General features: G+C 50.0%; 1 protein-coding gene across 1 annotated transcript in view; it reads right to left on the reverse strand.

The window, feature by feature from the left end:
- Positions 1-695: 695 nt before the first annotated feature.
- Positions 696-21,328, reverse strand: part of LOC149866793 (parathyroid hormone/parathyroid hormone-related peptide receptor-like) — a 53,588-nt gene continuing 32,955 nt past the window's right edge. The window contains exons 2-13 of the mRNA XM_090041652.1: positions 14,931-15,036; positions 13,567-13,677; positions 12,625-12,749; positions 11,652-11,746; positions 10,748-10,934; positions 9,715-9,868; positions 9,122-9,182; positions 8,830-8,896; positions 7,158-7,252; positions 6,027-6,168; positions 4,876-4,917; positions 696-3,737 (exon numbers count right to left, since the gene is read on the reverse strand). Coding sequence (XP_089897778.1) covers positions 3,348-3,737; positions 4,876-4,917; positions 6,027-6,168; positions 7,158-7,252; positions 8,830-8,896; positions 9,122-9,182; positions 9,715-9,868; positions 10,748-10,934; positions 11,652-11,746; positions 12,625-12,749; positions 13,567-13,677; positions 14,931-15,036 — 1,575 coding nt within the window. The 3' untranslated portion in view covers positions 696-3,347. The remainder of the gene's footprint in view (positions 3,738-4,875; positions 4,918-6,026; positions 6,169-7,157; positions 7,253-8,829; positions 8,897-9,121; positions 9,183-9,714; positions 9,869-10,747; positions 10,935-11,651; positions 11,747-12,624; positions 12,750-13,566; positions 13,678-14,930; positions 15,037-21,328) is intronic.

The following is a 21,328-nucleotide window of genomic DNA, read 5'->3' on the forward strand; positions in this document are numbered from 1 at the left end:
TAATTTGAGAGAAGAACAGCAAAGCCAGCACCTGGACCATGGGACACTTTGCCTACCAGAGGCATGTGGTCTTGTTGGAGGGGAATCTCACAGGCACCTCTCTTCCCTACCTCCAACACATGTAGACCACACATGTAGTGTGACATGGCATTTGAGGGCCATTGCTCCCTTGATTAAATCAATTATTTTGCCAATAGGTCAGCTAAAGGAAACTGCAATAGATGTCAGTGAGAAGCAGACTATGGTTGTGTCAACAAAACATACACCACTGTGATTCAAATACATGGACCCTAAGCTCATTGGAGGGTGTAAAGGGGGTTAGTTAACCATGGTAGATATTCTGTGCGGAGTGGAGCCAGTCACCTTATTTGGGCTTTCTTCCCGGGCTTATTGGAAGGAAGTTCATTGTTTTCTTTCTCAACTTAAACTTGGGGCATTGCACAGAGCAGGATTTCTCAAGGAGCAGTGAATCTCACATGATTGACTCTAGAGTTGGGTGTTTGTGCTCGTTTCATAGTGGAGAGAGGTCTAGGCTGAAACCCAAGAGGCTGGGTTCTCTTCCCACCTCCACTGGTGGCCTAATGAGTGACCAAGGCAAGTCATTTCAACTCTTTGGGTCTCAGTTTCCCCTATTTGTAAAGCGCAGGTAAGAGCCACAGATGAAAATCAATTTAGGAAGTAGATATTTATTTTGGTGCTGTGGAGGGCAGTGGTTCTTGTCCTCAGGGCAGGGGGGAAAGAATCTTAATTCTCCTCACTTCTGTTCCTGGCTCAGAGGCTGGGTCACAGTGGCCAAGTCCTTGCACCCTTCTCTCTGGCATGTGTTGCTTGGTCCATTAATTATCTAGAGCATGCTTGCTGCTTTGGCAAAGGGCTGCAGAAATGCATGGTTGCATTTGGCTCTTTGCTGACAGCATTATCAGGATTCTCCTATAGGATACCAGTATCCCATTAGCCTGGGATTGGTAGCCAGAGCTCTGGAGTGGGTCTTGCTAAGTGTAAGATTGAGTCTCTTTCCAGGTGATTTGTCATTTAATAACAGGACAGTGAGCACCTCAGTGCTTTGGAGTCTCTGAGGCCAATATACGGGCCAGTCTGCTAGCACAAGCCCTGTTCCACTCAGTGCAGGGCTAAGGGTGCCAGCCCAGGCTGCTGTAGTGGAAGAAAGAGGTACAAGAGATCTGTGTGCCTAAGTTTCTATCTAGTCTCCTTACAGGGAAAGGGGCTTCAAAGACGGATGTGAGCTACAGGGACTGGCTCAGTCATTCATTTTGCAGCCTACAAACCCTTACGTAGCAGGGGTTTCATCAGAGATGTGGCCCAGACAATGGCAGAAAAAATGCCAAGGATTAACCAGGAAACATGGTGCTCACTGCACCTGCAGGATAGAGTATGTGGCAGTCTGTCTGCACATGGCTAGAGATTGCTTCTGCCCCTCCTCTCCTCCTCATGTATTGGCTGCTTCTGTAGTTACCACAACACACCAGCCACACTTGTGTTAACAGCATCCACTCCAACACACTTCCCCATCCCGCTCTGCAGCCCATAGTCACAGGCTCCACTTCCCCCTTCTACCCTAGAGGTTGGTTGTTTTTTATATAAAGTTTGGGTAGTTCAAAGATTCAGGGCAAGAACAAACAGTTCATTTCACAGGAGCCTCTAGACTGGCAGCGCTTGGGTGACCACAGCTGTCACCCTGGCCTCTGGCTAAAGGGAGGGAATCTTAAGAGTTGTGCTTTAATTTTCCTCTGATGGAGCACAACCCCACTGCCCTTGTTCTGAAAGTGCAGCTTGTTTGAAAGATAGGTTGCAGCTCATAGTACTCCCATTTTGATGGCTGGGTTATTCTGATCAGGAAGGTGCTTTGCATTCTGGGATTTGTAGTCTCATAATCTGCTCAAACAAGAACACAAGCAGCGCCATACTGTGCCAGACCAACGGTCAGTCTAGACCCAATATCCTGTCTCTGATGGTAATAGATGTTATAGAGGGAAAGCATATGAACACAGCATATCTAGAGCGATTTATGCTGTCATATCCTTCCTGTACCACCATCATTGGCTTAGGGATGCCAGAGGATACATCCCTAACTGTTCTTTTTAATAGCTATTATAGAACTATCATCCATGAACTTGTCTAGTCCTTTTTTGAACCTGGCCATATTATCTGCCTCTACAACCTCCTGGGGTAATAAATTAACTGTGCATTGCCTAAGAAAGTGCTTTCTCTTGTTTGTGTTAAGCTCATCTCCTGCTAATTTCAGTTCCAGTTTTCTGGGGTTTGGTGAATAACAGTTCCCTAGCCACTTTGCATCTTGCATGGCTTTATAGACCTCTATCATGTCCCCCACCTCTCTGTCTTTTCTTCTCCAAACAAAAGAGTCCTAGCTTTTTTAGTGTCTCCTGGCATGGCAGCAGATCCGTACCTCTGATCATCTTGATTGCCCTTTTCTGTATATTTCTAATTCTACTACATTCTTGTTTGAGATGCAGATGCCAGAACTGCCCACAGTATTCAAGACCTGGGCACACTATGGATTTGTGTAATAACATGATGTTTTCCATTGCATTTCCAATTCCCTTAATGATGCCCAACATTTTATCAGCTATTTTGTTTACTGCTGCACATGAAACTAATGGTTTTAGCAAATTATCTACAATGACTCCAAGGTCTCTTTCCTGAGTTATAATGGCTAGTTCATAACCCAGCTTAGTAGCTGCCTGAGTTGCAGGACTGCTTTTCCCACACCATTTATCCTGCAGGTGCACTTAACTTCAGCTCCCCAGGCTGTGTGATGCCATTGTGCTCATTGGTGTTAAGTGGCTCAGAATTGCTCAGAAGGAGCCAACTTGATCTGCTCAGCAACTGCTACAGGCCGCGTCTGAAGTAGCTGCTTGGATTCTTTTGGGAAGCTGGAGCCGGTGGCAGCTCAAGAGACGGTTTACTGGAGCAAATGGGGCAAGGTATTGTTTCCCCATGACCATCCAGGGCCTTATGGATGCAGGTGTCACCATCACCACAGCCCAACTGCATACCCAAGGAGGCAGAAGTTTGGATCAGATACTGTCTGGGCTACAGAGATACTTTTCTTTTCCCCCTCAGCTGTTCAGAAGCAGCCGCACCTCTTTAGGCCCAGGTAGTTAAGATGGTGCTGTGAGTTCCCTGGTCCCATCCACCCCAGAAACTCAAGCTAACAGGCCAGAAGTCCAGATTCAGCTCCTGCTTCCTTTCCCTTCCCACACTCTCTGCATCACTAAGTAATAACCCCAGGCAAAACATCTCACAGTCCTATAGTCTCAGAGCCAATTCCTTTCCAAGTCTGGTTGGAGACTTGCTTGCATTATGCTTCACAGCATGGTTTCCAGCTCTTTGTTCAGACTGAAATGACTTTGAACCAGGTCTGATGAGCACATGAAGTCCCTAGTACCCTCCCCAGAGACCATCTGGGTGTCTTCTCTGGCTGGAGAAGGCAGGGAATTGTCAGAGGCAGACAAGCTTGGGATGAACCCTGGCAGGTTGGTGTGTGCGTATAGGGGCAGCCCGTGGTGTTTGGTGCTCTGCTGTATCCCGGCCACCGCTGTTCCCCAGCCAGCAATGCTCATGCTGACACTGTTGGTGGCATGTGACACTAGGCCACCATAGTAACAGCTTCCTCCTGTGCTGGTGATGCGCGCTTTCTGCTTGAAATCCAGTGCCAGGCTCCTCCGGAAATGGGCTTTCTTAATCTCTGCCTGAACCTGGGGGGAGAGACGCAGCTTGTCAGAGCCTGGTAACAAGATGAAAGCACTGCTTGGGTCCCAGAAGCCAGGCTCTCTTGGCACAAGCACCACAGTGCTCCACGATCAGGGTTGGGGTGGCATTGGGATTCTAGGGGTACCCATAAGGGGTGGGTTTCAGAAAGTGGGTATTCCCCCAGCTGTTACCTCAGTCATACCCCATGCCCACATCCCCCAGTCTGGGCTCCATTCACCTCTTTGAATTTCCCTAGCATACTGCATTGAGAGAGTGGACTAGATAGGGGCAGTGACCAGGAAGCCTGGCAGGTGGTCAGCGAAGAATCCAAGCCTGTGTTCCCATGCAAGTGAACTTCACAGTGCAGCACGGGACAGATCCTGGGAGGTAGGGGGCATCCTGGAGGAGGAGCTACCTGCCCTCTTCACCCACTGGTCTCATACCCAAGCAGGTGCTCAGCACCTGCCTGGATCTGTCTCAAAGAGCTTGGCTAAGGCCACTCTGGGTGCAGGCCTAGGGCTGGGATGTGGTCAAGCAAGTTCCCAGGCAGGGAGCTGAAGACTGCCAGCTTGGCATTTGTGTTTGCTCAGCAGGGAAGCAAATTTCATGCTTCTATGTGGCGTCAGGTTAATGACCCAAGGACTAGTCCCACTCATATGAACTGGGCCCAGTATAGACAGTGCAGTGAGCACAGCCCTTAGACTTCCAGGCTAACCTGACTCTCCACTACCCACCTATCAGGGCTAGAAGGATCCTTCAGCCTCTGGGCCTGACAGTTCAGTCCCTGACCTGAGAGTGCCAGCAAGGAGGTTGGTGAGTGCTGTTCTTCAGAACCAGGGCCAAGTGTGGCAGGCAGCAGCTCAGTGCATGTGCAGGGTCAGGCAGGTCCTGGTCCATCCCTCTCGCCAGAGGTATGTGACCATCAAAAGGGTTTTTGCACAAGTTACTTCAGAATAGGTTCCATGAGGTATGAAGGGCCTCCCTCCTTCAAAGTACCAAGGGAAGCCCCTGGCTGCACCTGGGCTTGCAGATATGTGCCTGGCTCCATAGTTCCTACAGTGATGGCGGAGCTCCCATGTGGAGGGGTAAGAAATGCACCTGAATCCCAAGACTACACTGCAGGGCTGAGCCCTGCTCACTCACCTCCCCATTACAAAAGCAATAGATGAAAGCCACAAAGAAACCCTGCAAGAGAGAGACATGGATTTAGTTTCTGTGGTTGTGCCCCCCAGAAGTACTGGAAACCCCTAATGTGAGCCTAGTGCAGCTCCCAACTTGGCCCAGAGGGAGAGTTCAGAGCATCAGGCACCACATCTCCTGAGCCCCTATTCTATGTGTATTGTGAACCTGATCCCCATTTGTGTTAGGGGGTGCAACCAAAACATAGGCAGTCAGAGCATGACCCATTGGGGTCACAGCCCAGGGGATCAGGAACAGGCAAGGTCAGGGAAGCAAGGGTCCAGACTAGGAGACAGGAGCAGGGGTGTCAGGCAGCGAGGTCTATAAGGCAGGGGGCTCAGGAACAGAGAGCAGGGATCCAGAACAGTGCCACTAGCCAGCCAGGTTGGAACAGACCGTGATTGCTGTATGGGACCAGGACATGGGCAACAACCAAGCTAAGCCACAAGCAAAAAGCTGGCTATTGGAGGACAGGATCTGGAGGAGTCAAGGACCTGGCAGGCAGGGTCAGGCAAACCAGGAACAGGGAGTTAGGAGCCCAGGGCATCTGTCCTGTTGAGTACCGCATAACTGAAAGAGATGCAGCTTAAAAGCAAACAGCCATGCCCAGCAGGCAGCTGGATCCAGGTGGGGATAGGTGACTGGCAGCCAGGCCAGCTCAGCTTGTGGCACTTTGACTAGCCTGCTTCCCCGGCCCCTCATGTTTTGGCAGCAGTGGTTCCCCTGAAAGAATTGCCTTGCTCAGCCTGTTCCCATTCACAGCTTGTTGAGCTGAACCAGCCATCCCCATACTATGCAGGGCAGCTGCAACCAGCCACAACCAGGCTCAAAACCAGCAGAGCTACCCAGAATGGCTTGGCAGACTCAGCAGAGCAGCCAGCAAAAGGGAAGATGTGGAAAGCAAAGGCCAGTTTCAGGGCCCCACAGAGCAAGCTGAGCTGGAGCCACCTCTGCCAAAGTTTTCGCACATGTGGATCTCCAAGAGCTTTCACAAAGGAGGATTTTGCAAAGGAAGACGTGGTCCCACACTGGTTCTTGCCAGAACCAAACAGCAAGAGTTGGGTTGTGCTGGGGCAGGAGGGCTGGGCATGACCCACCTCCCAGCATGGACAAACCTGAGAGGAGTTGAAGAGCATCTCATAGTGCATCTGGATTTGCCACAGGACCCCAGAGACGTCCGTGTAGGGCACTGCCATGAACACCACATAATGGACTCCAAAGAGCGGCATCAGCACCAGGGTGGACTTCAGCAGCTTCCTGAGAGGCGAAATCATTCCAGGGGGGTTAGTGTGCATCTGCTTTTCCACAACCTCCTGTTCTTGGCTTTTCAGCCACTGCCAGGATTACAGTACAGTACAGTACCCTGGATAAAGCAACTGCCACCGCATGCCTCTAGAGTGCCTTCCCTCCAAGAAGATGGCTTTCCTGGGTCTTTAATGGCCTCTGAAAGGCAGCCACCTCTCAGAAGAACACGGCAGATGATTCAACACTGCACACACAGCAGACAACAATTCAGGCTAAAAAGGGAAGGTGAAATTGCCAGGGGAGTGGTGGGGAGATGGGTCTAGAAAAAGCTGCTGAGGCATACACTCTAGGGAAAAGGCCCTGGGATCTCTCATGCCTATGAGCATTCAGCATCTCAGTGGAATGGCACAGGGCTGCTAAGGCATTGGCTTAATAGGGACTCACCAGGAAAAAAGATTGCCAGCACCAGCAGGTTTTTCTTAGTGGTGTCAGAAGAGATGCTGAGCTCCCAGCCCAAAGCAAGAGGGTCAGGCTGGGACTTAATATAACACACAAAAAAGCCTCTGGTTGCAGTACTCAGTCTCAACAAGTGATATTTGATCCCACTGCTACACCAGAAAGTTACAAAGTGCCTTGAGCTTCAGGGGGAAAACTGACTCATTGGAAAGATCCCTCCTGCTCTTACCCCAAACTGACTCTGGTTACCCACATGACAGAACGGACATGGCTTCAAGTCAAATGTCCCCTGCAGTATCGTTTGCTGGCGACTGGATGCCACCCTGCACAGGGCAGCAGTGAAAACTCTGTACTGATACTCAGGAGACCGGAGTGCTGTCCCTACCTCTGATGGAGGAGATGATCTTGGGCCATGTAAAAGAACCATGCGTTATTACAGTTTCTCTCTTCTGCCCCAGGGTCCAGTCAGAAATTATTCCTACCCAGAAGCAGAAGGCTTCATTCTCTTGTGGTTATGCAACCTGTCCCTTTACCAAGCTGCCCACCTGTATTGTTGCCGAGGGTCCAACTTCCCTGTGTTGGTCTCCCAGAGCTTGGATGCCAGAACTCTCACAATGTTGAGGAAAAGAAAGAAGTTCACCTGCCAACATATGCCCACAATCACATTATCAGCCAGGCCTAGAGTGTGGTCAGCTGAGCAAATTTCCTGCTAGATAAGGGCAACTTGTAAAAAGTTCTCACAAGATGGATTTGGGGACACTGGCAAGGTAAAATAGAAGTTGCATTCCTACCCCAGGATAACAGGGTGCAGAAAGTGGCCAGGTCAGAACAAGGGTGTTTGGTACTCCCTTTGCACAGTGTGATCACAGGACCCAGGCTCCAATATTTATTATTATTAGCACTGAAAATACCCCTCTCCTGGGACTGCTTTCTGGCTGGGATCATGTTGCCTGGAGTGGCTGGCTACCCTGGGCCTTTAGCATATGGTGCCATGTTTGGGAACCCAGCCCTGGGAGCAGGGCAGGGAGGGAGGAGGGGATTTCTACAGCATTTATCCTGTGTATTGCAGTTGCACCACAAACTCCCCATCCCGTGTTCCCACAGAACAGAGCTCACCCTCGATCCCTTCTGATTTAACTTTGAAAACCCTCCCCGCTTTTCCTAAGATCCTGAAGATATTTCTAGGAGAAGTTTTGGATTTTGAAACCAAAGCCTGTGGGCTGGAGTCCTAGTCAGCCTCTGTTTCAAGTATAAGTGAAAGCACAATTATATTCTCCAGGTGGCTATGTGTGTCACATACCCGGCTTCTAAACACAGGGCACTGTGGCACCAAACTGCCAGGTGGAGAACCTGGGCTCTGTCCTGCCAGGGCATTGTGCTCTCTAGCCCTGTTCCGGCAAGCATATGATTAAAGGCCAGACATGCAAAGCTATTTAGGCGTCAGGTGGGTAGGGCAAGGACACTGTGTGGGATTTACTGTGATGCTAAAGCAGGATAGGTGCTGCTGTAAATTTCCCAGGTGCCAAATACCTTTGTAAACCTGGCTGTGAACACTCTCCTTTTGGGAGACCCAACAATCAGCACCTCCCAGGAGATAACCCATATGAGGCAGAAAAGCAGGCAGTTGCCTGGATACTCTTGTTCGGTGGTGGCCAGCTGTTTTGGGAGGTGTGCCACTATGGTCCCCACTCCCCAGTGGTGTGGCTGATACAGCTTGCACCCTGGGATGCCTGAATGGAGGCAGGGGGGCTTGAGCCTTCACTTGTACAGAGCCGAGGGATGACACTGCTGCCAGAGGAGATGCCCCTGCCAAAAGCCAAGTTAACCCTTTCCTGGTTCCACAACCACCTCTGTTTTATATGGTGAGTGAGGAACTAATGCCTGAATTCACTGGCTAGAGGGCCAGAGAGGGGTTAACACCTTCACCTCTCACAGCAGTCTCCTGTCCCTCCTCTTCCACAAAGGGCTGTGCTCCCTGCCTCCCTCCAGGCATTGCCATTTAGTAAACACCAGGGGGTTGCAGGCCACACAGCAGCTGCCCATGCCAGTTGTGGCATGCATGACACAGGTTGGCCACCCTTGCTCTAGTAAGTGCCTGAGAACTACCATGGAAAGAGGAGCTAATGTGCCATTTCTATGGGATCCAGGTGGTTGTTTTTTGGACAGACTTGGGGAGTTGGCACTGGAGTGAGGACAGCTCAGCAAGAGGGGTCTTACCACAATGGCTGCTAAGATAGGGACTTGATATATCCACTTCAGATTCCCAGCACTGAGGTCCCAGCATCTGAGGAAACCAGTAAAAAATGTTGACGGAAACTCAAAATAAATGTGGAGAATAAAATCCAGTTTATGTCTCCTCCTGACCTTTGTCTCAGATGGATCTGGGTGGAAGAAGGTTGATCCCACAGCTAGAGTTACAACCCCCACTAGGCAGCCCAACAAATAGTCCCCTTCCCACCCCCACTCCCCACCCAAACACTTCTTGAGAAAATAAATTGAACGTACGTACTGTGTATCTGCCAGGGAGGCCCTGACACTGGCCCAGATAGACACAAACACAGCAGGGAGACCTGAAGGGAAGCAGAGCAAGCAACAGGGTTGGAGTGTAAGTTTTGCACAATGTAACCATGCCTGGGTGTTAGTACGCAGTAATATCTACTGGCTAGAAGCAGAGTAGCCTAACTACATGACATGCACACTGCATGGCAGCATTTCTCAAGTTCTTTAGCCTCCAGGCATCCCTCTTGCTAGACTAATGGCACTGATTAAAAAATGCCAGCTCTTAGTTTTCACTCATTTTTTTAATTACAGAAAAATAATCAAGCAATTCCTCTATTCCAAAGAAATCAGAAAGATCACAACAGGTCAGAATGGTTTTAGCACTATGGATTCCTACTTGAGTTTATCTGGTGAATCATATGTTGGTGTTTGCTCACCTAGCAGTGCTCACATGTTGTGTATCACCCTTCAAAGGATCTCATGGTAACCCAAAGTGCCACAGAGCCCTGATTGAGAATTACTATTGTATGGGATACAGCTATCAGCTTCCCTGATAGTCTGATTGGCAGGGGCCTGTGCTCATGGAGCGGGATCTGTGCTTACCCCAGCCAATGATGGTGAGGGCCCACAGGTAGTTCTTATTAGAGAGGAAGGCCATGAAGATTAAGCTGTGCAGGTAGAGACCCTCCACCAGGATCCAGTAGTGGTTCGTGGCCAGGAAATAGAGGAAAAGAGTCACCACCACCTTGCAGCCCACCTGTGGCCATGAAGGAACAGGAATTGTCAGGGACAGGAGCACTTCAGCATCACCCCCTGGGATCCCTAAAGATCATTATTCTAGCTTTGACCTTTCACTTTTCTACATTGGAGAATGTGTCTCCTGCTCACATAAAGGAAGGAGTTTCCAGGAGGGAACAGAAGGTCCTACTTGCCAAGAGGCTTTTGAGATGGGGAGGGGACTGCACAGATCCAGCGTGGCATTTAGCAGTGCTCAGCACGGACATGTGGTAAAGGAGCCTGCAACCCAGTCACTACCAAGTCATCTCAGCGTAGTTATGTAGTCATAGCTTTCTTGGGATAATATGCATGTTCTGTGCTTCTTTTAACTAGAAATGCCAGGGCTGCTTAGCTATCTGTTCCTCTCTCTGAGCCAGTCTTAAACCTGTTCTGAAGGGCAGCTTGCTGCTGAGCAAGGAGGCTGCTGAGGCTAATCCATGCTGTCCCTGCAAAATCAGCGTGGGGGCTACATCCCACCACACCACTGTCTTGCAAAAATATACCCTGCCACATCTCTGCCTTCTAGGAAGAGACTTCCCCTGCCCCAGCCTGTAACAGAGCAATGGACCTCCTGAGGCCAGGGAGAAATCCCTCAGGCCCAAGCAAATATCGGGTGGCACTAGTCAGTGATCCTCTGCGATCCCTGGCATGACCCTACAGCAGTACAGCCCAGGCACCCTCAGGGCTGCTCTAAGTCTTCCCAGGGCTGTCCTGGCTACTGTTGCAATCAGAAACTGTGCTGCACTTCACCTTAGTCCAGGGTCAGAAACACACCAAGGCTCCTAACTTCCCTCCACTCCCAGCCCCTGGTCATTATCCTCTGGGAAAAAGAGGAGTTACTCTTCCTTCAGCTACTTGCCAGCTGGGTCTGGTGTCCTGCCACAGGGACCAACTCACTCTCCAGATCTTCAAGGTGTATCTTCTCCAGGTCCTCAGGCAACAAGCCAGAATACAGAACCACGTCCTTCACAAAGATACTCACAGCCCGGCAGATAAAGGAGATGAAGAGGTGGATGTGGATGCAGTTTCGTGTGCAATGTAGGCGCCTGTGCCCAGGAGAGAGGAGAGGTCAGGTGTGGCAAGCAGGCACATGCCCCTCGCACAAACCATAAGACTTGGGTTCAACATCTTTCCAGGGATGAGGGGTCAGTTCTGAGGACTCACCTCTGACCTATTATAAAATAAAGCTCTGCCCAAGCCCAGCTGCCCATCAGGCGAATGTGGTGAAAGGCACCAGCTCCAGCAGCCAACAGCACTCAGGAATGCCATGGCTAGCATCACATCCATGCTTTTGACTCCCCAGTGCAGTCACTAGGTGCCCATGTATGTTGGGTCACCTAGAGGCAGCCTTCATCTTGAGTCCAGGGCAAGGCTCAAACTCACCCCTGGAGCCAAGCAAGACTAATTAAACACCAGTAGCATAACCGAGGCCATGCAACTCTGTTATGTCTCTCAACCACAGTGCCATCACATCCCATCTGCTGTAGACAACAGCCCCACATATAAAAGCCTAGTCTGAGTGAGGATTTGAACTTTGATTCCCCCAGGAAGCAGGGTCTTAATCCAGGGCTCTGGTTAGGGCCTAACTGCACAAGAAATATAGAAAGATTAAGCCAGTGATTTGGCCTTAGAGTTGTGCTGGGCTTCCCTTGATCTGCACTGGCAGCCTCTTCCTGCTGACCAGCCAGTCATGACAGGGTGCCCCCAGCACAGTGGGCAGGTGCAAGGGGTTCAAGGGTAATAAAAAGGAGGGCCCTCCTTACTTGAAGTAGCATAGGATGCTCACGGCGACAAGAAGGGAGGCCAGGGAGATGGAGTAGCCTATCGTGTACATCATGTGCAGGCGGTCAAACACTTCCTGGAAGAGAAGGATGCACCTAGTCTAGCCTAAGGCTCCAGCCATGCCTCAAACACAGGAGGGGACCCAGACAGGGGGGACCATGGGGAAATGGAGCCACCAGCAGGTGACCTTCACTGTGGAAGGGAAGTGCAACCACTCCATTGCACACCCTGGTTCTGCCTCTGGTTGTGTCCACTCCAGCCTAGCAGCAGGAAGGAGACTTCTAGACTTCTAGGAGCCAGGTCATTGTGATTCAAATGTGGCTCAGTCATGGGAGACGTCCTCCACCACTCCCAGACAAGAAGATTGCAGCTCCCATATCTGGAACCCTGGCTGCAACACAGCGCATCTGTAAAGCTGACTGCCATACAGGGGACCTGCTGAAGGAGCTCTAGTGCCTAGCCAGTTGGGAGCAGCACATTTTGGGGTGGTCAACCAGAAGCAGAGGCAGACACAGGACCCACTGCTGTTGAGAGGAGTTGGTGGGGAGGGATCAGCCAGCCCCTTCCATCTGGCTGTTGCTGGAGGCGTCTGAGCAAACACAGTTCCTTCCTGAACAAGGGAGAGGCTGGTGCAGATGTTTAGCTCACAGGAGGTATGCAATGGGCACCACACTCACTGCCTCCAGAGGTGGTGCAAGCACCTACTCCGGACTCTTTTAAGAAACATTTGGATGTCTATCTTGCTGGGATCCTGTGACCCTGGCTGACTTCCTGCCCCTGGGGCAGGGGACTGAACTCAATGATCTTCTGAGGTCCCTTCCAGCCCTAATGTCTATGAAATCTATGAAAGATTGCTCTGGATACTCTGGCCCCTGCCCTTCTCCCACACACAGGAAATGTACCCTCTGGCCCCAGCTAGGGTCCCTCCCCATCCCACCCCCAACTGTGAGTTACCTTCTCTCGGCTCCGGTGCTCAGGGGTGAAGAACTTGGTGCATTCAGTATAGTTAGCCCAGGTCTTGTTGATGCTGAGTGCTAGCTCCCAGCTCCCATAGGCATCACACTGTCTGTAGGCATGACCTGAAAGGAAGTCCTGGGGATCATGACAGAAGCAGTGGCCAAAAGAACCTCAACAGGCCCAAGGTATTAAGCAGCAAAGCCCACTCTTCTGCAGCAAGCCATGGGATCAAACCGATGGCCAATAGCACAAAGCCCACACTTGGCTTAGGGAGGGAGTCTTTTGGCTACTAGGAGGTGTCAGACTACTACAGTCAGGCTGGGCACTAGGGAGAGACCAGACCACATGTATTAAACCACTCAAAGACTTAGCCCGTGGGGGCGGGGCACATCTTTACTGGCCCAGCTGTGTTAGGGGTGTGAAACCACAGCTATGATGGAAATCCCCTTTTTTTTTTTTTTGCACCGGTCCTGGAAGCACTGCAATACCAGGTCAATGCATGGAGTGGACGGAGCACGCTCCAGTTCCACCAACCAATACCAAAAAGAATCTGCTCAATGTAAACCTCCTGTGGAGGACATATCAGCAGGCCAAAAGCCCCACATGAACATGTCTCACATAAATGCATCCAGTCCCCCTTCAGCTACCATGTGCCATATTTCCACTAGAGGGCTCTCCTGACATAGTTCTGCCAGTTGAAGCAGTGGTGGCAGCAGTCCCTTCATTGGGCTCTTCCCTTCCAACTGGGGTTGGTCTGAGCTGGGCTGTGTCCATCATGGTAATATCAAAGCACCTTGACTGGGAAGTTTGTTAGGGGAAATTCTTTTGGATTTGGCTCCCTTTCTCTCTGAAGCCCTTTGAAAAACCCATTCTCATCAACTGACTTTGCAAAGACAATAGGAATAAGCTCAGGCAGACCACACGTTATTCTGAAGTTACCTTTGTGGTTGAAATCATAGATGTATTTTGGGCACGGGACTGACACCTGTTGGTTTGGAGAGCCCTTGGGCCAGCAGATAATTCCATCCCACTCTGGAAAACAGCTGGTATCTGCCCAAGAAGCAAGGACAAATCCCATTAATTGATAGTATTATTCTTATTTGACATTTGTAGTGCATTTGATGGTCCCAGCCAGATAGGACCCCTTTCCACTCAGTGATATATAAGAGTATGATAAATAATAAAGAGACAAGATGTAGCAGGTAAATGACAGGAGTGTGGTAGAGACAAGACAGTTAAACCATGTAATGAGATCAGATGTGCACAATTCTAAGTTGCTCAGGAGCAGTGATCACAGCCAGCACCTGCCTGCCACTCTACTTTATCAATGGTATTACTTAAATGGCTGCACGCTATAGGGCTGCTACCATGGTACAAAGATGCAGGGAACCATGCTAGTTCAGGTTGACTGAACTCACAATCCACGCCAGTCCAACAGTCCTGTCTCCATGCCTATTGACTACCAGCTAGTCCAGAGGTCAACAACATCTTTGAGCAGACTGCCAAAAACACCTACAACCTCGACTTGTATTGGTCTGCCGAGATAGATGGTGGGGGAGATGCAAAGGGCCCGATCCTTGTGGCAGCACAGTCCCAGTCCCTTCCCTGCTGTCCTCCCCAAGGCACATGTGCCAAGCAAAATGTCTTCATGTGCCACATTCGGGCACTTGTGTTGGGGGTTGCCTACCACTGAGCTGGTACATCTAGCTGCCTTTAGCTTCCACACATACGCACACCCTGGCTGCCTCTATGCACCCTGCAATATCAACCCTCCACTAGGCAAAAGCACAAAAGAGGACACATCCAGACTCTGCAGGTATCTGACGTGGAAACACAAGTTTCTTGATGGTTTTTGCTGGTTGGAGGAGACATGGCACATCTGCCCACCTGCCTTGACACTCTAGAGTGGGAAAGGCCTCAGGGTTTCTCTAAGGAATCTGTTTTATGTGTGTATATGGAGCACAATAACCAGCAAGCTCAGGATGAGGCCTGGAAGTTGAGAGCAGCAAATCAGGTTGATAATGATAATTGCAAAAAGAGGCTCCAGTCCTGGCTCCAGACTCCACTGTGTTAAGTATTAGGCAGGAACAGAACAAAAATGTGGGGCCTGCCCCAAAGAATTACCAAACCAAGGTGCTCACTGGAGTCAATGAAAAGACTTTCCTTGGATTCAGCAGCTCCTGGATCAGGCCCAGGGGTGAAATCCTTGCCCTTGACTTCAGGGGAAACAGGCTTTTACACTGCATGAGTCTACCAATTCTCCCTGGTCTTGTTGGCTATGCCTGGCAAATCTGCCGTGGTACCTTTGGGTTTCTCTAGTTGGATTCTTATGGTTTTCTGGCACTGCTCCTTTGCTTCAATCAGCAGATAGATCTGTTCTTCCTTTGTAAGGACGTCATCAGTGTCAACCTGCCAAGTCAAAAACAGCAGCAGTCACTGGACTGCTTCATACAGTTTACAGAGTGGGCCCTGATGAGCCAGCATGTTCCTGGAAAGACCCCACATAAGCAAGGATATGAGATGGAGTGGAAGGTGCCCAAGGAAATTTTGACCAAAGGAGAAAAACATGGAAGTTGTTGCTTTCCACAGAGTCAGGAAGTCCAAACATGACCATGGCCCTAACAGCCTGTGGCCTGTACAGTGCTATACAGGCAAAGAAGGTAAAAGTACTCCACATCTCAAAGCAACTAAGGGTAGAGCCATATGTGCTCTCTACTTAGATGCTGAGATATGACTGGTACCAGCATGGCCCTCACTGTAACTAATAAATGGTCAATGACTGGTTGCTCAGATCTAGTGAAATATTTTTTAAGCATACATCAAGACACACTGAGTAATAGGGGGACAAGCTCTTTTCTCATCTGTTTCCCAGCTTCCCCTCCCACCCTCTCTGTCTTGTCTATTGAGAGCAAGGGTGATCTCTCACTACAAATCTCCCCAGAGTACTACTGTAATGAAGAGAATCCTGACTGACGCAAGGCAGTTCAGCCTCATGCCTGAAGGATGTAATGAAGGCAAATACTGATGTGACATCAAGGTTGTGAAGGCAAGAGATAAGGAATCATTCCCCAACCCAAATTTTCCCCATCAGCTCCACATTACTTTGCTAGAAGGTGATAGGGTTGCTGCTACCAGTAATTATGTGCTGAGTGAATGGGCTTTTCCAGTGTTTCTGGGGGGAGGGTGTTGTGTCCCTACCCAATTGTGTCTCCCCCCTCACTAATCATACCCAATGCTACAACATCAAGCTGGGCCTGAGTGACTGATCAATGATCATTGGTCTCTGTGAAACATGATGCCTTTGGTCAGGACTCCAAGTTTGCACAAATGCTGGTGACTAGAATGCCCTGGTGGGATGAGAGTTGTTGGTATTTGATTTCTGAAGGTGCAAATGAAAGAAGAGGCACGTGGTTCAGAGCAATGTCCTGGGAGGGGGCCTGCAGCGTCCAGTCACAATCACCCTGTTGTCCTGCAATGGCAGTACTCTACCAGCTGGGGACAGAGCAGTGGCCCTGCACACCAGAGACAAAATTGTGTGCCTTTCAAAGTAATCTGTAGCACTGGCACTGCTTTCGCACCTGCCCTCAAACCTCACTGCAGAGGGTTAGACATGCCTTCACCCCAGGTTTATGGTATCATTAATATATCAAACATAGGACCATGGGAAAGCAGGGCTGGAAGGGATCTCACAAAATTATCTAGTCCAGCCCTTTGGTCAAGACAAGATCGTCCCTGACTAAACCATCCCAGCCAAGTGTCTGTCTAACCTGCTCTTGAAAACTTCCAAGGACAGAGAGTTTACAATTTTTCCCAGTCTGTTCCAATGCTTGATCACTCTCATAGTCAAAAAAGTTGCTTCTAATCTCCAAACTAAATTTCCCCTGCAGAAGCTTGAGGCCAATGCTCCTACTCCTGTCCCCTACAGCCACAGAGAAAAGTCCATCTCCATCCTCTCTGTAATTGACTTTCATAGATTCATAGATATTAGGGCTGGAAGGGACCTTGTGAGATCACCAGGTCCATCCCCCCTGCCCAAGGTGCAGGAAGTCAGCTGGGGTCAGATCACACAAGCAAGATAAGCAGCCAGGTGTTTCTTAAAGGTAACCAGACTAGGTCCTTGCACCACCTCTGGGGGAGTCTGTTCCAGACTCTGGAGACTCAGATGGTAAAGTTTTTCCTTATGTCCAGTCTAAAACAGTCTTCCAGCAGTTTGTGATCATCAGACCTTGTCTTCCCTTGGGATGCCCTAGTGAACAGATGTTCCCCCAGTTCCTGATGCAACCGGCATATACTTACAGGCTGCCACCAAGTCACCCCTGAGTCTTCGCTTCTCCAGGCTGAAGAGTCCCATGCCTCTCAGCCTCATCTCATAAGGCCTGTTCTCTTGACCTCTAATCAGGCATGTGGCTCCCCTCTGGACTCTCTCAAGCTTCTCTACATCCTTTCTAAAGTGTGGAGCCTAGAACTGGATGCAGTACTCCAGCTGTGGCCTCACCACGGCTGAGTAAAGCAAGAGGATGACTTCCTAGGTCTTGCATGCAATGCATCAGTAGATGCAAGCCATAGTTTTATTTGCTTTGCCGACTGCAACATCGCATTGGTGGCTCATGTTTATCTTGTGGTCAATCATGACCCCCATGCCTCTTTTGGTCATGTTGCTAGTGAGTGTAGCACTGCCAAGCCTGTATGATGTGGGTTTTTTCTCCCAAGGTGGAACACCTTGCATTTCTCCATATTGAATGGCATCAGGTTTTGATCCACCCACTTTGCGAGCCTGTTCATGTTAGCCTGAATTGCCAGCCTATCCTCTAGCATGACCACACTTCCCCATAATTTAGTGTCATCTGCAAACTTAGCCAGTCCACTTCTGACACCCAAACTCAGATCATTTATAAATATATTAAAGAGCACTGGTCCAAGTACTGAGGTTTGGGGGATGCTACTGGTCACCATGCACCACGCTGACTCGGTTCCATCGATTATCACTCTTTGGGTCCAACCAAGGAGCCAGTTCCCCAGCCATTGGACCATAAGGTTGTCAAGGCTGCAGATCCCCAATTTTACCATGAGGACATCATGGGAGACCAAGTCAAAGACTTTTTTTAAATGTAAATATATTACACTGTGGAGAAATCTGCCTCATTGCCCCCAGTATGCCTCACTGCTGTAAGGCAGCAGCCAACCCTCATTCCTGTGTTACCATGGTGCCTGCAGGACTAGCTGGGCTGTAAAAATTTGAAGGGGATGGGGAACCTGCTCCTTTTGTCTCAGGTTCCTGCCTTTGCAGGTCATGTGGTGTCATTTGGAAGCACCAATCAGCAGCCAATGGGCCTGCTTCTTGTGGGAACATAGTGATGAGGTCACAACAGGTGTATAAAACAGCCCCTCCATGAGGAAGTGGAGGCAGACATATTTGGGAACATGAAGCAAGCACATGGCTTCTGGAGCTCTTATAGACTCCAGATGAACATGTGAGTAACTTACCAAAAATGTAGCTAGTAACAGCATTCTAAAAGCTCATCAAAAGGCTACTAAGCCGCTTCTGTTTGCTCAGGGTTATTCTGTTGCTACTTTTCTGACTTGTACCCCTCCCCATGCCTATCCTGTCTACCCAATAAAGTTATCCGCTATAGCAAGCCTTGTTGTACATGCTTGGGAGGGATTGGGCAAGCATTTTAGCTCCCTTTTGGTCCACTGATTAAGGGAGGCTAGTGTTAATGATCCAAGGCATAAAAAGCATCCCAGAATCCCATGGTGGGTTAAGCACCCACAAGGTCTACAAGGCCCGTGAAACCCAAGGAAGCACAGAGCCTGGACAAAGACCAGACCCCGGGTGGTGGCAGTGGTCACCCCAGGCTTGTGGGTATGATCCAAGAAGGGGGTTGGCCAGAAGTTGGTACCCCTGCAGAGGCATCCAAAGCTTGGTTGGGCTCAGTGAGGTGGGTGGCTTAGTGCCAGAGCACCCCCTACAGGCCTGCCACAGCATCCACCTCTTCTCCTTTTTCCAGGTGATGTGTTACCTGGTCATAGAAGGAAATGAGGTTGGTCAGGCAAGACCTACCCACAATGAAGCCATGTTGGCTATCTCTCAGGTACTTGAAGACTGTTATCCAATTCCCCCTCTCTAAACCAGTAAGGTAAAAAAGAAAAGTAAAGGAATCACCACATGGGCACTTTATTGCCACAAGTGGCCATAGTGTGTTTCAGGTAGAGGTGGCCTACCCAGGTCAGAAAATTCATGTTGCTAATCTGTTAAGTAGTGTGTGTAGATGCTATGTTGGAATCAAAGTTGCCTGCCATTAATTCACATTTTGGTTAATATTTCAGCCCCCAGTAGGGTTAGAAAATTTATTCTAATGACAAAACCAACATTGTATGAACTGAGGAGATCAATTATAACATTTCTGCCATGGTAGCCATGTTGGATTCCAAGATGCCTGCCACAAATTTACAGTTTTGTTCATTACTGGATAACCAAAGAGACTTGCCCTTATCACCCTTAAGCAGATGTTACAATGGAGCTGATAGCATCACCGAGTCCAGCAAAACATGGGAGGTACATCTTAGAATCCACAAGATGCATCATGTTTCATAGTTTCATAGTTACCAGGGTCGGAAGGGACCTGAGCAGATCATCTAGTCCGACCCCCTGCCATGGCAGGAAAGAATACTGGGGTCAAACGACCCCAGCAAGATGTGAATCTAACCTCCTCTTAAACACCCCCAGGGTAGAAGCCTACACCACTTCTCTTGGAAGTTGGTTCCAGACCCTAGCCGCCCTGACCGTGAAGTAGCACTTCCTGATATCTAACCTAAACCTACCCTCTGCCAGCTTGTGACCGTTATTCCTGGTCACTCCTGGCGGTGCTTGGGGGAACAGTGACTCCCCCAATGCCTGCTGGTCCCCCCTGACTAGTTTATAACAGGCCACAAGATCCTCCCTCAGCCTTGTCTTTTGGAGGCTGAACAGGTTCAGGTCCCATAGCCTCTCCTCATAGGGCCTGCCCTGTTGTCCCCTGATCATACGAGTGGCCCTCCTCTGGACCCTCTCCATGCTGTCCACATCCCTCTTGAAGTGCGGCGCCCAGAACTGGACACAGTACTCCAGCTGCGGCCTGACCAGTGCCACATAGAGGGGGAGGATCACCTCTTTGGACCTGCTCGAGATGCATCTGTGGATGCATGACAAGGTGCGGTTGGCCTTCCTGACTGCATTCCCACACTGCCAGCCCATGTTCATCCTGGAGTCAATGATGATTCCAAGATCCTTTTCCACCTCCGTGCTGACAAGAGGGGAGTTCCCTAACCTGTAGGTATGGTGCCGGTTGTTCCTCCCCAGGTGCATCACCTTGCACTTGTCTGTGTTGAAACCCATCCTATTCTCATCTGCCCACCCTTGTAACCTGTCTAGGTCTGATTGTAGCCTGTTGCATCCTTCCAGTGTGCCCACATCCCCCCACATCATAATGTCATCAGCAAATTTGAACAGGGTGCTTTTTACCCCCTCGTCCAAATCACTGATGAAGATGTTGAACAGTACAGGCCCGAGGACCGAGCTCTGAGGGACCCCACTGCCCACGTCCTTCCAGGCTGAGAAGGACCCATCCACTACCACCCTCTGGGTGCGGCCCTCCAGCCAGTTGACGACCCATTTAACTGTGTGGGTGTCTACACCACAGCCCCCCAGTTTCTTAATGAGAACGGGGTGAGAGACAGTGTCAAAAGCCTTCCAGAAGTCCAGGAAGACTATATCCACTGCTACCCCAGCATCTAATGATCTGGTGATCTGATCGTAAAAGGCCACCAGGTTGGTCTGACAGGACCTGCCACTGATGAACCCATGTTGGTTGCCCCTAAGCATGCAGTCCCCTGCTGGCCCCTCCTGGATGTGTGCCAGCATAATTTTCTCGAACAGCTTGCCTAGGATCGAGGTAAGACTAACCGGCCTATAGTTTCCCGGGTCCCCCTTCCTGCCTTTTTTGAAGATGGGGACCACATTGGCCCTCTTCCAGTCCTCCGGTACCTCACCAGAGCACCACGAGTGCTCGTAAAGTTGTGCCAGGGGACTTGCAATGACCTCGGCCAGTTCCTTTAGAACTCTAGGGTGGAGATCATCCGGGCCGGCTGACTTGAATACGTCCAACCCCTCCAGAAGCTCCCTAACTAAATCCTCGCTAACCCGTGGCCCAGGTGTGCCTCCCCCAGGGCCTGAGGGAGACCCAGCAGGGAGGTGGCTGTTCTGGTCCCTACTTAGGAAGACGGAGGCAAAGAAATCGTTAAACATGTTAGCTTTGCCGTCTGGTATGACGACCAAGTTTCCCATGGCGTCCTGCAAGGGCCCCACATTACCCGGGACCTTCTTTTTACCCCGTATGTATTTAAAAAAGAACTCTTATTGTCCTTAATCTGGGAAGCTAGTCCCAGTTCCATCTCTGCCTTGGCCTTCCTAACTACCCCCCTACATCCCCGAGCAACTACAGAATAGTCCTCCCTGGTGATGACCCCTTCTTTCCATTGGGTGTAAGCCTCCTTTTTAGCAAGGAAACATTCCTGGATACTTTTGGTGAGCCACAGAGGCTTGTGTGCTCTCCTTCTCCCTTTGATCCTTGTTGGGATTACCTTCCTTTGGGCTTGCAGGATCGTCTCTTTAAGGAGCGACCACTCTCCTTGGACACCTGGCTCCCCACCCCTCCGGGACCTC

This window comes from Crocodylus siamensis, chromosome 4 (genome assembly GCF_052110815.1).
Source record: "Crocodylus siamensis isolate JL-2025a chromosome 4, ASM5211081v1, whole genome shotgun sequence".
NCBI lineage: Eukaryota > Metazoa > Chordata > Crocodylia > Crocodylidae > Crocodylus > Crocodylus siamensis.